Below are 17,199 nucleotides of genomic sequence, written 5' to 3'. Positions count from 1 at the left end.
TCATTTCAATTGACTCGGACTATCCAAAGCACGAGGAACTTGTGGGTATTCTATTTTTTGAACTAAGAATTGCGTAAGAGTGCTTAGATTGCACAAATGGTTGATTTGGTACATTTGTTGGATTGTTGGTTTAGTGTAAACTCATTAGAATTAAAATTCCAAATCCAAGAAGCTTGATAGAAGGAGTTCCATGACACGTAGAAAGATGCTTCATTAGAATTGTTGGTATCATTTCTTTAGTCTTAGTTGAAGTTGATTTGGATGGGAAGTCTCTTAAGGGGTTGCCATCAAAGCTCGGATGGCTTCACTCATGGAGAATCCTTGCTAACCAAAATTTCATAAAGACATGGAAAATTTTGTTAAGGGAATTTTAACCTCGTCGAGTGAATTTAAAAGAATTTAGCTTTAGGGTTTGATTTGCAAGGTGACTCTACCCTTCATTGGACAACGATTTTTAAATGAAAAACAAATAGTAGTAGAATGAAAGATTCATTGGGTAAACAAAGGTCTCACTAAGTAAATATACGTTTATGTGTGTTTCACTAAACGAGTAAATGATTTGTTAAACAAGTTTAAGTTAAAGTTTAACTAAATGACGAACTTAAAGTATTTAGGCAAATCTTTTGATGATTATATAAGAAAACATAACGAAAAACAAAAGGTGATGTTTAACTATAGTTTCACGTACGAGGTTCAAATAGAGTCAAAGCCATTTGACGTCATAAATCTACTTAGTTATAATTGTTTTATTTTATATGTGAATGATATGTATGAATATGGCTATTTCTAAGAATAAGGATGATATTATAGAATATAGTGCATATATTAGTGTAAGGATTCTTGCATAAAATTATTGTAACTCTATTAAACTCACTATTCATATAGAAAATAAGGTTTAAGTGAAGAGAGTTAAAGGAGATTCTTTGTATGCAAGACTAATATAAAATAAAAGACATAACTTATATGATTGGTAGGAACTAATCCTCCTACTATAAGTTAGGTTAGCATTGCAAATCCAACATATTTACAAGTAAAATACATTTATTGACTTTTGAGCCTTTTTGGGTCATGATTAGGTTAGTTCTAATTAAAAGACCACTTTGAAGTCTATAAATACAAACATAAGATAAGAAGGTAGGTGATTGCATTTATTGCGAATTTAAAACTTTACTGTGATAAATGATCAAACACGTTTGACTGACTTGAGCCTCGGATTGCCTTTGACAGGTACCCACGCACTTGGCTTGGAGATCAAAAATAAAGGACTAAGGATAACCCTGTAACGGAGACTTAAGACGACATTGGAAGATTGACAAAAAAGTGTAAAGGAGTATTAATTGTGATTCTTGACCCCACATCTGAAACATTTTGGTGCCTACATTGGGGCCCGAGGACGAACGAAGAAACTCAATGATGACCATTAGAAACATGAGTGATATGTAGGATCCTATGGAGTTGATAAGGTAGATGCGAAGACAAATGCAAGAGATGCAAAGAAGACATGAGGTTGAGATAGCAACATTAAAGGTTTAACATGATGTTGGTCAGCAGGAGTAATCAGGCTAGCACTATGTGTCAATCATTCCTACTCCCTCAAAGGAGAACGTTTAGACTGATGGACCGAGTAGGGTCGGACAAGAGATGAGTACCGCCGCTACTAGAGGAACCCCCTCGGTCCAAACGATGCAGGCAAAGGGACTATTGCCCTTAACTACGACATTTATGGAGGCACCAATGCCCAAGAAGTCTATGCCCCCCGCCTTTGAGAAGTATGACGGGTCAGCAGACCCTAACAATCACATCAGTTTGTTCGTTAACACGATGGCTTTCTACTCGTCGAGTGATCCTGTGTGGTGTCGAGCGTTCTCTTTATCCTTGAAGGAATAGGCATTGGCATGATTCAACACCTTACCATCCAATACCATGGACTGCTTTGCCACCATTTGCACCTTGTTAGATAGGCAATATGTTGTCAATAGGGTTTAGAGTTTGATCCACCTTGCGTTAATGAGTACAAAGCAAGGGAAAGATGAATCCCTAAAGGCTTTCATGGACCAGTACAACAAAACTACTCGTCAAATGAGAGATGTAAGCCAAGAGTTCATCCTCAACAACATGTCGACAACCCTAGTCCCCTGGACCCTATAGAGGAGGAAAGATTAAGGAATTAGTGTTGGTTAGAGACTATGAGTGGAAGGTACAACGAACGCATATACGGGATTGAAAATGTTAGTTCTCAAGATGAATGTGTCGATGGTTACATACGACAGACACGAGTATCTTTTAATCAACAACCAAATGTAGAGGACTTTATTGAACTCCAAGCAATTAGCAAGTCATGATTAAAAGTTTCGAAAGACGAGTTATCAATTTCAATGATTATTGGTGTCATCATGCAGTACCTTCCACCTCCGACAGCTGTAGCTGCACAACAATTTTTACAACCGCAAAATAATGAACAAAATCAACCACACAATGATATTCAATCAGAAGATTAACTACAAGATGAAAATGATTATCGTGATTATTATCATTAGGCAAATTTAGAACTTATTTGTACGATTCTCTATTATAATCTACTTTTAAACAATTGACAATTATGTAAACAATATTTATGTCTTAATGTAAAATGTTTGCTTGAGGTTTAAGTGTTTTTCAATGTCCATGTTGTGTAATCTTTCTTTTATAATATATATATATATATATATATATATATATATATATATATATATATATATATATATCCAGGTCTCCCACTAATACAAGTAAGCTTTGAGTTGCACTTTGTTAAGTAATTACATACCGACTTTTCCATATGTAATTATATACTAAAATATTCGTATGTAACGTTACCTACGGCTAGTGCTGTCAAAATAGGTTGTAACCTGCGAGCCAATCCGGTCCACCACGGGTTTAAACAGGTTGAGTTTGAAAAAAATGTAATTTTTTTATGCGGGTTAGTTTTCAACCCGGCTCATCCGAGTTGAACCCGTGGTGAGCTAGGTTGACTCACCAACCCACCTAATTTAATTTAATTTTGTTATTTTGTGTTTCAATATTATTAGTTGGCATTTTTTTTTATTATATTGTAGATGGGGATAAAAAAATATTTCAAGAGAGAAAAATATTATAAATTTATCTATTCAAGACTCTAATATTATAAATAAACAAGTAATACAAAAATTATCAATATTAAAAACTTATTTATTTGCCTTTTGTGCTTGTTTTTGGATTATACTTGGATTGTATGATATTTTTTTTAATTGTCTTTGGAGTTTAACATCATTTTAGAGTGAAATTTATTTAGATTTGAATTAAAAAAAGCATATTTTTTTTTATTTTAAAAAAATCTTATAATTAAGTGAGCTAGTGAACCAACCCGTGGTGGGTCAGGCATGGTTTGAATTTTTTCAGCTCGCTAATAAGTGAGTCGGGTTGGGTTGGCTCACTAAGTTACCAACCCGTGGTGAGCCGGGTCGAGTCGAGCCGGACTACCCATTTTGACAGCTCTACACTAGTGTAAAAACAACATATAACGTCACGCGTTCAACGTCCAACCACTGAATAACCAATGTTAAAAATGACCGATGACATTTTTGTAAATAAATGCAATTATTAAATGTTGTTTATAATTGTAATTCGACGTAAAAGGATATAAAACGTCGAATGTCCCAACTTTAGACGTTAAAAAGGTTAGTGAATTCAATAAAAATTTGAGTGAGAGATTGAAAATTCAGTCACTTTATCTTAGCGCGCAAGACCCTATTCTCTTCTCAAAGTTTTTTCGAACGAAGTTTGACGATCATCACAGGTAATTTTTCTTTCATTTGATACAAATGCATGTTAATTAATTACTTTATATATGATTTTCGTTTGTTTTGACGGATTATTTTCGTGCTCTGGTCCTTCATATGTGCATTTTGCTTTCTCTCTCACGGGTGACAATACTTTTTCCGATGAACCCACCTTTTGAAGTTTAGTTTTCGTTTTTGTTTTAAAGAACTCATTTTTTGAATTTGTTTGTTTTTCTTTTTTTTTTGTTGAACTTGTTTATGATTGTTGTTTGGCTGAACTTGTTTGTTGTTGTTGTTGTTTGGTTGAATTTGTTTGTTATTGTTGTTGTTTTATTGAACTTGTTTGTTGTTGGTTTATTGAACTTGTTTGTTGTTGGTTATTGTTGTTTGTTGTTGATCATAGTTCATGCTTTATAAAATACCAAAAACTGAAATTTGTTGTTTTTCTGCTTTTCAGATCTTGTAGAGTTGTAAAAAAGAATCACAATTAATTAAAAAAATTTGATTAACGTCGTATATTGACAAAAATCCACATTAAGTTAATGTCGTATATTGACAAAATTCGACGTTAATTTAACATTGAATTTTTTAAACGTCAATTTAACGTCTCCTGATATGACGTCGTTCACAAATTTGCCGTTAAAAGTTCAAAATATTCGACGTTGTACGTGATTTTTGTACTAGTGGTACGACCATTTTACATACAGATTTTTTTCTTTATGTAATCAGTATGAAACACTACTTTATATACGGATTTTCAAACTTAGATATGGTTTTTAATCATAGGTAACAACAATTTTTCTTGTAGTGATATTTTAGAGTTCAATAACTTACCTCTTCCCAAGAATGCAATATTGGAAGAAGACAAATACAATAGAAGTTGTGAGAATGCAAGACTCCAATAATGGAGTTAACAAAAATACAAGTTGATAGAAGAAGCTTGAATTGTGAATTATTTAAGAGACAACACGAAGAGGAAAAGTGAAATGCCTAAGAAAAAATGCAAGTAAGGGTTTAAACATAATATATCAGATATCAAATTAACAAACATGGTAAATATATACTATGACAAATCTACTATGACATAATGACATTTTTCTTTAATTAAAGTTGTACCACCATACCTACTTATTATGACATGTCTACTTACACAAATTATAATAAATTTAATCTTTATTATAAAATTATCGCTCATAACTTATCAATTTATTATAAAAAATAAAAATATACTCGTTATAATAAATTTAATATTTTATTATAAAATTCTCATCCATCAACTTATTATAACAATTACATTACATTTGTTATAATAAGTCGTCATTAATTTGTATTTTTCCATTAATGTTAATTTAAAGTGTACATTTAGTTTTATAGTAAAATGTTTTGCGTCACCTAACTCAGAAACATAAACTAACCAAAGTTTTGGCTTAAAATATACCAAGTGTTATTTTTTTTTTTTAAATTTGTTTATCATGTTGTGTATTTGGTTTATTATGTTGTGACTATATGTGTGAGTTTATCCATATTTATATGCATGACGATATCTTTTATGATGCGATGAAGATGTATGTAATATCACTTTTTATTTTCATTAGCTCATCCTTATATATATATATATATATATATATATATATATATATATATATATATATATATATATATATATATATATATATATATTTTCTAACATGTAATGTTACCATGGTAGTAACTTGATAAAAAAAATAAACTCTCTTCCAAGTGATAAAACAAATTGACTTTTAAATGATTAGCTAAACTTATTATATGAATCTTTTGATTATATGAATATATGTAGTGTATTATATCTATAATTTATAAATTAATAAATAAAATTTTATTTTATTTTATACAATTTTTTTATCATTTTACCTTTGAAGTGATTATTTTATAAACAAAAATAATTACTTGTAAAATAAATAAAAGTTACTTACAATAAAATTTTTGTTATTAATAGAAAAGAGTAGATAGGCATTTGTCTTCAATAGTACATAATAGGCTGATAGTTACATGTTATCATTTAATAATTGTTAGGAAATGTTTTAAACTTTCACCAGCTTCCATGACTCTACCTTAAATTTTTTGTTTTCACTATGACAAATTTGGACTTGGATGTCAGTATGACCCAACTTACCGTTTTTTTTTTCTTACACTCCCATAAAATTCTCTTTACACCCACAAAAAGAAATTCTGTTTTTGCATGGTACAATTCCGAACTTATTTTCAGAAATAAAAAGTATTTTCGAACTGTGTAATTAAAAATAAAAAATGTATTCTAAATTATAGTTTAAAAGACAAGTAATATCTAAACTGTTCAATAAACATGTCTCACAAAATCTAGATTCTGATATACATTAAATCACTTATATTATTATAAAAAAAAACATATAAATGTTATGATAACAACAAGGTAAAAAATTAAAAGAAATAAAAATATTTCAAAAATACGTCTAAAGACACAATGTAATGTTAAAGAAAAAAATACAAATAAATAATTTTTCAAGGAGTTAAATTTATTTTAATAATTTATTATGTATTTCATTTACAAAAATAATGTTAGAAACTTAAAATTTATTTAAGCTTTAGCATTATTGTATTTAATTAAGTGCTTAAAACAAAACAGATAGGAAGAGGGTAAATACATTTGGTATATCAGAATGTATTCTAAACCTAATAATCAATAAAGCGATAGAGGCTTAATAATTATAGTGTTAAAAAAAAAAAATTCATGGAGGTGTAATTTGTTACATGAAAGGACTACCAACAGGCAAAGTATTAAACTATCCCTAACATTAAACAAAATTAAACAAAGGAAACAATCTTACTACCATATTAATAACTCTGGAATGTGAGAAACCTTTTCCCAGTCTTCGCCTCCTTCTTTGTGGCAACGCTGTTCCAGCAAAGGACAGTTGAATATTTGAAAAAAAGAAATTGATTTGGGAAGACCCTCCTCTGGTAAGCATTCGAGGTTGGGACATTTCGAAAGCTTCAGTGATCGAAGAGATGAGAGTTCTAAGAGACCCTTGTAGTTCAGTTTTTTTAGATTTGGAGAATCATTTATTATTAGTTGAGTAAGAGAGAGTGGAAGCAAACCTTCATCAGGAAAACATTCCGCCTCTACTTTTTTAATACTTAAAGATATCAACGAAGGACTGTCTCCTAAAGCTCTTTTCAGTGAGCCAACAAGTCTAAAGCAATTATTCAGTGTGATTTCTTTTAGATTTAATGGCAAACCTCCTTCAGAGAACGACTCAAGTCTTGGACACTCTTTTATTTGTAGCTCTCTGAGAGATGGAAGCAGCATATGCATGTTTGCAGGCAATGATTCTAATTTAGGACACTCTTTGATGTACAGATGCCAGAGATGATTGTGAACATGATTTTGTGAAATCATCTGTAGATTAGGAAATCCACTGAGTTCAAGAGTCCTGAGTGTTGGGAAGAAATCCAATGGAAAGATCCTTAGAGAGACACAGTCATCACTTATTGACTCCAGAGCTGAACAAACAGACAACTCTTCAACTCTTAGACGTATCAAAGCTTCCAATTGTTGGCAGTGAATCGCTCTTAGAGTTTTTAAAGCACCAAACTTTGGCAGGTGTCCTTTCAGCTTGGGACAATTTTTAATTGAAAATTCTTGTAGACATGGAAAAGCACCTGTCACAGCTTGGCAGTCCCACTTTTCCCATTGTCTCATATCAGAGAAATACAATGTTTGAAGGGATTTAAATGAAGAAGAGTTGTTCCCATGAAAATCAGCATCAATACTCAGTATCCCATCAAGTCTTGCAATGCTCAAGTGCTTGAGAAATAGAAGAAGTCCAAGCGGAGGTAAACCTTGGCAAGATTCACATCCCTCCAACTCTAAGGACACCAGATTCGGTAATGAATTGTGAAGTAGCCAATCTGGAAATTGTTTACCAATATAGTTCCTTATTGACAACTTCTTCAAATATTTTGAAGGATGTAGATTCTCAATTACATCCTCAGCCTTTTCTGAATCAACCGAGGAGCTGCCAATGAAATTCCATTCTAACCGTAGTTTCACAAGGTGTGGTTTGTTCTTCAAATCTACTTCTAATGCATAGGAGGGACTCTCAATATTCTGTAGATCATCAATTGTTAGACTTCCATGAAGATCGAGTTCTCCTAATTGCTGAAAATTGATTTCCTTACTTTTCTTAACATGAAATGAACTCATCGCTACTTGAAGATTCCTCAACTTTCCCAAATGTGCTACCACATTTTGCACTCCACTACCTTCTAAATCAAGACGACGCAAATTGTCGAGTTGATATAAACATGAGGGAAGCTCCTTTAATTTTTCACAATAGTTCAGCAGCAGTATTTGCAACTTGTAGAGTAAAATTATTGAGTCGGGTAATTTTTCTATTCGAGTCCAGGATAGATCTAATGAACGAAGATGCTTAAGATTTCCTACCGATTCAGGCACCTCCGTAAGGCTACGACAATTATACAAAGATAAGACACGTATTAACTTAAATCTGGAGAACAAGTCATCTATGGACATCTTGCAAACCCAATCCCAAATCCGTTCTGTTGGGGTAAATATATGCAACTTTTGAGAATCAATCGAACTCCCAAACCCATCAAAGCCCGAGTCTGAAAATGAACAATGACGGGTTGTTTTGGGTATATGTTTTGGTTCATCAACTCCTAACCTGATGCATATGTCTTCACACACGTATTTTGCCAAATCATTTAGAAGGTCATGCATGATAAAACCTTTCTTCCCTTCGTATCCTGACTGTTGTTGAAAGAAGGACCAAGATAATAGATCATTGCAATATTCTTCACCAACTTCTTCAGGACTCTTTTTCTGTAGAGGGTTTTCTAGGAAATTTTCAGCCATCCACAATTGAATTAACCACTCCTTGTCAAACCTATAACCTTTGGGAAATAAGGCACAAAAAGCAAAGCATTTCTTCAGATGAGAAGGAAGGTGGAAATAGCTGAGTCTCAAAGCAGGGAGTATATCACTTTCATTTTCTGAAAAATCCCATATCTCACTCTTCATAATACTTCTCCATTCCGAAACAGATGATTTATTGTGTAATAGACTTCCCATCGTTTTCAAGGCTAAAGGAAGTCCATTACATTTTTCAACTATCTTCTTACCAATCTCTATGAAGTCTGAGTCTGGTTGGGGATTACCATTTTGGAATGCATGCTTTGCGAACAAGTCCCAACAATAATCTTTTTTTAATACCTGCAGGAGGCGCTTTTCTGATCGCATGGCAACAACAACCTTCTCACTCCTTGTAGTGACAAGAATTCTACTGCCTTGGCCTCCGAAAATTAGAGGCTTCTGCACATCTTCCCATTTAGATGATCTTTCGTTCCAAACATCATCTAAAACGAGAAGAAATTTCTTTCCCATAAGTTTTTCTTTCAGTCTTTTCTGAATTACTTCTTGTTGTATACTATGATCAGTGGAACCAGTTATTGTGTCAAGAATTGCTCTTGATACTTTGAGAACATCAAATTCCTGTGGAACACTGACCCAAACTTTGGTATCAAAGCTAGCTTCTTCAAGCCTTGGGTCATTGAATACATGTTGGGCAAGAGATGTCTTACCCATCCCACCCATGCCCACAATAGAAAGTATAGATAGGTTGTTATGAGTGTCCGATGTGAGCCAGTTAAGGACAAATTCTTTGTCATCATCTCTGCCATAGATAACACTTTCATTTGGCAAAGATGTATATATTAATTTACTATCGGATACTGATCCAACCCCAACACCACCAACCTTTTTCAAACCTAGAAAATCGCTTTGGATTGCAAGTTCTTCTAAGTCCTCAATGACTTGTTCCATCATGGGATCAAATTCAATTTCAAAGAAAGAAGAGTCGAGGGAATTCCACACCTTCTTAGATGCACTCTGAGACTCAGCTTCCACTTTGGTTTTGGAGAGTTCATAATCTAACTCATCCAAGAGATCTTCTGCATCGATCACAACATCTTTGGCCCTGAGAAGCCAATCTCTGACACGTGGATCTGTGAACTGCTTTTGTTCTGCTTCAAACGCCACAACATCAATGGCTAGCAGCTTCATCTTCAAGTTGCTGAGTTGCTTCTTGTGCTTTCTTTGATGAAATATGTTGAGAAGACGAGAAGCCAAAGTGTCGATAGTCCTCTCGAGGAAAGTAGAAACAAGAACACCAGTAACCATTTCTGCTGCCATGAGTGAAACTTTGAGATTTGAAGTGAAGCGTATGGCTTTGACTGGGTGCAGAGCAATGGAAATAATGTCACAATAAGCTATGTCTTTGCATTAGCAAGTACTAAGCGTTGAGTATTCCTACAACTCTAAGAGACAAAAGTGATAATGAGATAAAATATTTTACAGATGACGTATTATAAAAATACATATGTACTTAAACTAGTCATCCATGAGCTCCTTCAATCATATACCACCTCAATACAATGTATTCCATAGTTCTAATGACTCAGAATAATATATTCTAACAAAATAAGTGCAAATTATTAAGAATCAAAATATAAATTGAAAGTACAGTATTGAATACAAATAAAAAAGTTTGGTGGGATATAAAATAAATAAATATTTATAAAACATTACATCTTTAGGTTTAGTGTTGATATGGTCTCTTATGAACAACTCATAATTGTTTTAGTTTAGGTTGCTGAATTTAATAGTTTTTTCTTGATTTCTAGTGAACTAATAATAGTGGTCAATTTCGGTGGCTAACTGATCAATAAATAAAACCAAATAATCTAACATTTGCGTGTATATTTGAAAACACCATATTTTATAGGACAAAAAGAAATTGACTTTGCAGTAAAATACAATATAACTGGAAAGTGTGATGCAGCTATATAATAGTTATATAATAGTAGATAACGAGGCAGGTGGCGGTGCATTATAATTTTTTGAATGATTGCTCTATTTTATAGTTGCTGAGTATAATTTTATTTTTTTTATGACCTAGACCAATAATAATGGTCAATTTCAATGCAAACGAATAAATAAATAATTCCAAATTTTTTAACATACACGGTAAAAATGGTGTTTAACGTCACTCCATAGACGTCGGTTGTTCCATCAATTGACGTTAAACGATGACCGGTGACAATTTTGTAATTGAGTAGGACAACTAGACGTCGGGCAAAACTCCAACCGATGAGTGAAGAACTATAGACGTCAGGGCCCTTCAATTGTGACGTCTAAAGGTCTGCCAGATAAGATGAAGAGTCGAGCTATAGACGTCACAATGACAAACATCGACGTCTAAAGGTCTCAGAGGTGGTGAACAATCGTGAAATAGACGTCGATGGAGACACACAGACGTCTACAGGCTGACAGGTAGTTGAGTGTCATTAATGGTCTTAGACATAGACGTCGGTGCCCCATGGTAACCGACGGCTATGTCCTGACAGTTAGGTGAAACTGCCATGATTGTTCTGCTAGCTAGACGTCAGTTGCATGGTAACCGACGACTATTTCCAACTAGACGTCAGTTGTTCAGATACCTGATGTCTATAATCCGCGCCAATATTAATATTTAAATCATATAGACGTCATATTAGTGATAGGACTGAGGTATATAACCTGACAGACGTTAGTCGCGATAGCTAACCGACGTCTATTGTAACATAAACTTCAGAACACGAACCCGCGAGCAGTTACACCACTATTCATCGTCTTCTTCCTCGTGCTTTCTGTTGTGGCATAGCTTTCAGGTTCATTTTCTCGCTTTTGCACCGTTTAAATTCACTTTTACTCCGATTAAGTTACTCTTTGTTGAGATATCTTCCATTTCAACCGATTAAATTTCGTCTTCGTTGCGTTTTGATGTAGTTTGTGACGTGTTCTTGGGCGACGTTTTTGACCGTTTTTGGCCTATATTTTTGGTCGTGCAGTCCTCCAATTCCCTCCATTGTTGTTTGAATCTGATAAGAAGGTTAACTTCTATGTTTAAAACTTTTATTGTATGTGTGTTATGGTCTTCTGTGTATGCATGTTATTGATTTTTGCCTTTGCATGTTTTTGGCTTTTAGGTATGCATGTGTTATCGGCTTTTGAATATGTATGTGATAAATTTTAGCCGTGTTATTATAATTGGCATGTTAGATTATAAGTAGAAATCACTGAGCGAAACTTAGTTCCCATTTGAAATTTAACACAAACGATTAATATAGTATGGATCGAAACTGGATGAATGCACGTCGCATCTCTGAAGAATATGAGAAGGGTGTTTCGGTGTTCTTGCAATATGTTAAAGAAAATGCAAAGTCTGTGAACGGGACATATTTTTGTCCTTGTGTTCGTTGTGCTAATCAAATACGACAAGACTTGGGCAATTTGCATGATCATCTATTCATGTTCGGCATAACGAGATCGTATACCGTTTGGACCTGGCATGGAGAAGTATTGGACCGGCCTATGACGTCACGAGGAACAAATTATGTGGAAGAATGGATGAGTGATCATTTAAAGGACATGATACGTGATGTTGGTGAAGATAACTTTAGAAGAGCTAATTTGTACGATTCTCTTATCAATGATTCTGAGCAACCGTTGTACCCAGGCTGCACGAACTTTACACGTTTGTCTGGAGCTTTGAAGTTGTTTAGTTTAAAAGCAAGGAACAGATGGACCGATAAAAGTTTCACGGAGTTGTTGGAGTTGATGAAGGAGATGCTTCCAGAAAATAATACTCTTCATATTCGTAACTACGAGGCCAAAAAAGTTTTATGTCCAATGGGTCTTGAATATCAGAAGATACATGCTTTCCCCAATGATTGTGTTTTGTACATCAAGGAGTTTGCTTCACTAAACTATTGTCCAACATGTGGTTTAAGCCGTTTTAAAAAGAAATCTGACAAAAACACTGAAGAAGGTAATGATGGTGCACCTGGTAAGGTCATGTGGTATTTGCCTATAATACCTAGGTTCAAACGTATGTTCTCTATTAAGGAGGATGCAAAGAACCTTAAATGACACGTTTTAGGAAGAAAGTGTGATAATCTTCTTCGACACCCAGCATACTCACCACAATGGAAGAAGATCGATGAAACATTTCCAGAATTTGGTGCAAATCCAAGAAACTTAAGACTTGCACTTGTAACTGATGGTATGAATCCGTACGGGAATTTAAGTAGCAAACACATTTCATGGCCAGTTATGTTGATGATATACAATCTTTCTCCATTGTTGTGCATGAAGAGAAAATATGTCATGTTGTCAATGATGATATTTGGTCCTAAACAACCTGACAATGACATTGATGTTTACTTGAAACCTTTAATTGATGATTTGAAATTGTTGTGGGAAGAAGGTGTCAAAGTGTTTGATTCAGATGTTGAAGAGAATTTTCGTTTGCGTGCAATGTTGTTTTGGACTATAAATGATTTCCCAGCCTATGGAAACTTGAGCGGTTATAGTGTTAAAGGACATTTAGCATGTCCGATTTGTGAAAAAAACACTAGTTACCTTCAATTGAAACATGGTCAGAAGACAGTTTATACAAGACATCAGAAATTTCTTCCTCGCAATCACCCTTATCGTAGATTGAAAAAAGCATTCAATGGAAGTGTCGAGGATGAGGTTGTGTGCAGACCCCGCAATGGTGAAGAGGTGTATAACGAAGTCAAAAACATTAACATTGTATTTGGATAACATTGTATTTGGAAAACATTGTAAAAGTACCTATGCAAAAAATGTTTGGAAGAAACAATCAATATTTTTTAATCTTCCATATTGGTTTATACTTGATGTTCGACATTGTATTGATGTGATGCACGTAGAAAAAAAATGTTTGTGACAGTGTCATCGGAACTTTATTAAACATGAAAGGGAAGACCAAAGATGGGATAAAAGCAAGACAAGATTTGGCTGACATGGGAATTCGAACAGAGTTACATCCACAGACAATAGGTAGACGCACTTATTTGCCCCCAGCCTGTCATACTCTTTCTAAAAAAGAAAAACAAAGTTTTTGTAAGTCTTTAAGAAGTGTGAAGGTTCCACAAGGTTATTCTTCTAATATTAGTAACCTTTTTTCTATGCAAGAGCTGAAGTTAGTTGGTTTAAAGTCTCATGATTGTCATATATTTATGCAACAATTGTTACCGGTTGTTATTCGAGGCATATTACCTCCTTCTGTTAGGGGTATTCTGACACGTCTGTGTTTGTTTTTTAATGCCATTTGCAAGAAAGTTGTTGACCCTCGATGTTTAGATCAATTGGAAAATGAAGGAATAAGACTACTATGTGAATTGGAAATGTATTTTCCACCTTTTTTTATATCATGGTTCATTTGATTGTTAATCTAGTCCGAGAAATTCGAATATGTGGGCCGGTTTACCTAAGGTGGATGTATCCTGTTGAAAGATACATGAAAATCTTAAAGGGATATGTCAAGAATCAATATAGACCAGAAGCTTCAATCATATAGCGATACATTGCAGAAGAAGCCATTGAATTTTGTTTAGCTTACATGCCAAGTTGTGAACCGGTCGGTCTACCTGAGAGCATAAATGAAGGAAGATGTGAAGGTAAGGGTCGTGGTGTGAGGATTCAACGTGTGAGTAGAGAAGAAGTTGATCAAGCTCATTTGTACATCTTAAACAACACTGATGATGTTATTCCTTACATTTCTGAACACGTTAATGAAATAAAGACAATACACCCAAGAATGAGTGAAAAATGGCAGCTTAATGAACATGTCAAAACCTTCTTACCATGGTTTAAGAAAAAGATTTATGCGACTCCAAATGTTTCTGAAACTCTATTGAGGCTATCTCGGGGCTCAAACAGAGAAGTCATTAAATGTGGTGGGTACTATATTAACAATATCTCTTTTCAGACAAAGGAAGAAGATGATAAAAGTAGAGTTCAAAATAGTGGGGTTACACTAAAAGCTGAGTCAGTGCACTTCTGTAGTTCTAAAGACAAAAATCCAATCATTGCAGCAATTAGTTATTTTGGAGTAATACAAGAACTATGGGAGGTGGATTATGTCAGGTTTAGAGTCCCTGTTTTCAAGTGTAAATGGGTTGATATAAATTTTGGAATCATTACAGATGGCTCTTGTTTCACATTGGTAGATCTGAAAAATATGAGTTTCACTGATGAACCATTTATTATGGCAAGTCAAGCAAGGCAAATATTCTACGTCAGCGATCCAGCGAATGAAAAATGGTCAGTGGTTTTGGAAGGGAAAAACATGCACGGTTTTGATGATGAAGAATCTCTTGATATTATTGAGACAACATGTAGCACATCAAGACCCATTGAAGATTCTATTGATGACGTTGCCGATGACATACATGCAATTCGTTGTGATCATGATGAAAGTTTCTAGGAGAAAACAATATCTTAATAAGTAACGTATTTATTTTTGTTTAGACTTTATATGAATTTTTATTTTGATGAATATTTCAATTTCAATTCATACTAACCTTGTATATATTTTTCAGGTATGTCGACCTCAGACTCAGCATCAGCACACAACAGACGTACACGAGGAGCGACACGTTTGCTAGAAGCGGCATCCGGACAGGTTCCTGGGCAGAGGATACATGTTCATCTTGACCCAAGAACTAGTGTGGCATCAGGGCCAAATGCTGATAGATTTAAAAGTCATCTGGGTAAGATAGCCAAAACCTATGTTTCTATCCTTCATCCAACTTGGGATCACGTCCCAGAGGTGGAGAAGAACCTCTTATGGCAAGATGTTCAGGTATATATACTTACTTCAAACAAATTTGATGTATTAATTTCTTTGATCTTATTATGTTATTAACATTTTTCTTGTTTTAAACAGTTAAAATATGATATTCCAAACACAGTTCAGATGAGGAGGAAAATCTTAACACAAAAGATGTGGAGAGATTTCAAGACAAGGCTAACACGTCTGTATGTATTTGGAGACAGACAACATGAGAATCCATCTAAGGAATATTCATTCACAGAAGAAGAATGGATTCAGTTTCATAAAACTAGAGAGACTGAGGAATGGAAGGTATTTATCTTAACCAACAACGTCTTCAAAGCAGTTTTTATTATTATATAGTTATGCATAAAAATTGTTTTACAGGGTAAAAGGTTAGCCGCCCAAGAAAGGCAAAGGCTAAATGATGCACCACACGTGTTATCACGAGGTGGTTATGCGAAACTGGAGGAGAAACTTAAGAAGAGTCGAGCGGATGAGTTGGGGCTTGAGTCCCCGGACCTAGCACCTCCACCTACAAGGTACGAGATGTGGAAGGCTGCTCGTACGAAATCTAATGGGAACATGACATCTGCCTCAAGTGCATGTACCCACTCCAAAGAATTGTAAGTTCAAATTTTAAACATTACTTTATTGTATTTTATTCATATCTTGCAATTTAAGTAACGTAATATTTTTAATGTGCAGGATGAGTTGGTTGAGCAGCAGACGCAGGGAACATTTACTCCCCAAGGTAGGGAGGACATATTAACAACGACCATTGGAAAACCGGAGCACCCAAGACGTCTACGTGCAGTTCCTGGGTCCATTGGTCTTCGTGAATACTTTGGCCCTGTACAAAAAATAACTCAAACACCACAACCAACGAATCAGGAGGCATTGAGGCAGATGGATCTTCAGTGGGAAGAAAGATTTCGTCAAATGGAGCAGCGATTCAATGAGCAGATACAAGAACAAAAAGAAATACAAAGAGTGCTTGAAGAGAAGCTGCAATCTATGACGCAAGGCACCCTGGGTGTGCCAACTGAAACTCCCACACCCCCTCCTGCCAGCACCAAAGGATCTTGCTCTGCTGTTGAACCTACTGACTACAATGATTAGTATGACTTGTTGGTTGAAGGGGATCCCGCACGCATTGTGGCTGTTGGACGAGTAGTTGAGGGAGGAGTCACTATTCATGGTGTTCCCATAGCACCCCAGCACATGCGTGTCATGATTGACGAGGTTCGGGATCCCCAGGCTCAAGTGCATGTACCCACTCCAAAAGTTCAATTTGTGGGAGAGGCCGTAGGAACTTTTTTAGCTTGGCCTAGAGCATTGGTTGTCACACACATTGGGACACAACAAGTATAATATTTGTATCATTGGCTATTTTATATTATAATTTCAAAATATTTGTTAATAACTTTGAAAATGTTATCTTCAGTTCACACGTCCTCAAAAGCAGCCGATGAATGAGGTATCAATACCTGAATATGATGATGTTGATGATGGTGAGACATGGCTGAAGCGGAGGATGATCTCATATCAAAACTAATGGCAAGATGTCTCAGGTTTACTAAAGGATCAATAGAAATATACTGGGATTTAAGAGTATTTGGTCTTTCCCCCCCCCCCCCCACTTGCCAGTATATATCACATTCAATGATGTATCCGAGATCATT

General features: G+C 34.7%; 1 protein-coding gene across 1 annotated transcript; it reads right to left on the bottom strand.

The window, feature by feature from the left end:
* Positions 1-6,636: 6,636 nt before the first annotated feature.
* LOC106777588 (putative disease resistance RPP13-like protein 1) lies at positions 6,637-10,023 on the bottom strand. Its single transcript, XM_014665232.2, has one exon. It carries the CDS (start codon positions 10,021-10,023, stop codon positions 6,637-6,639), a length of 3,387 nt encoding a protein of 1,128 aa, XP_014520718.1.
* Positions 10,024-17,199: the final 7,176 nt, after the last annotated feature.

This window comes from Vigna radiata, chromosome 2 (assembly GCF_000741045.1).
Source record: "Vigna radiata var. radiata cultivar VC1973A chromosome 2, Vradiata_ver6, whole genome shotgun sequence".
In the NCBI taxonomy this organism is placed as follows: Eukaryota; Viridiplantae; Streptophyta; class Magnoliopsida; order Fabales; family Fabaceae; genus Vigna; species Vigna radiata.
This window is presented reverse-complemented; position numbering and strand designations above follow the sequence as displayed.

Excerpts from the sequence above, each read along its gene's own strand:
- LOC106777588 (XM_014665232.2), bottom strand. The coding sequence starts at position 10,023 with ATGGCAGCAGAAATGGTTACTGGTGTTCTTGTTTCTACTTTCCTCGAG.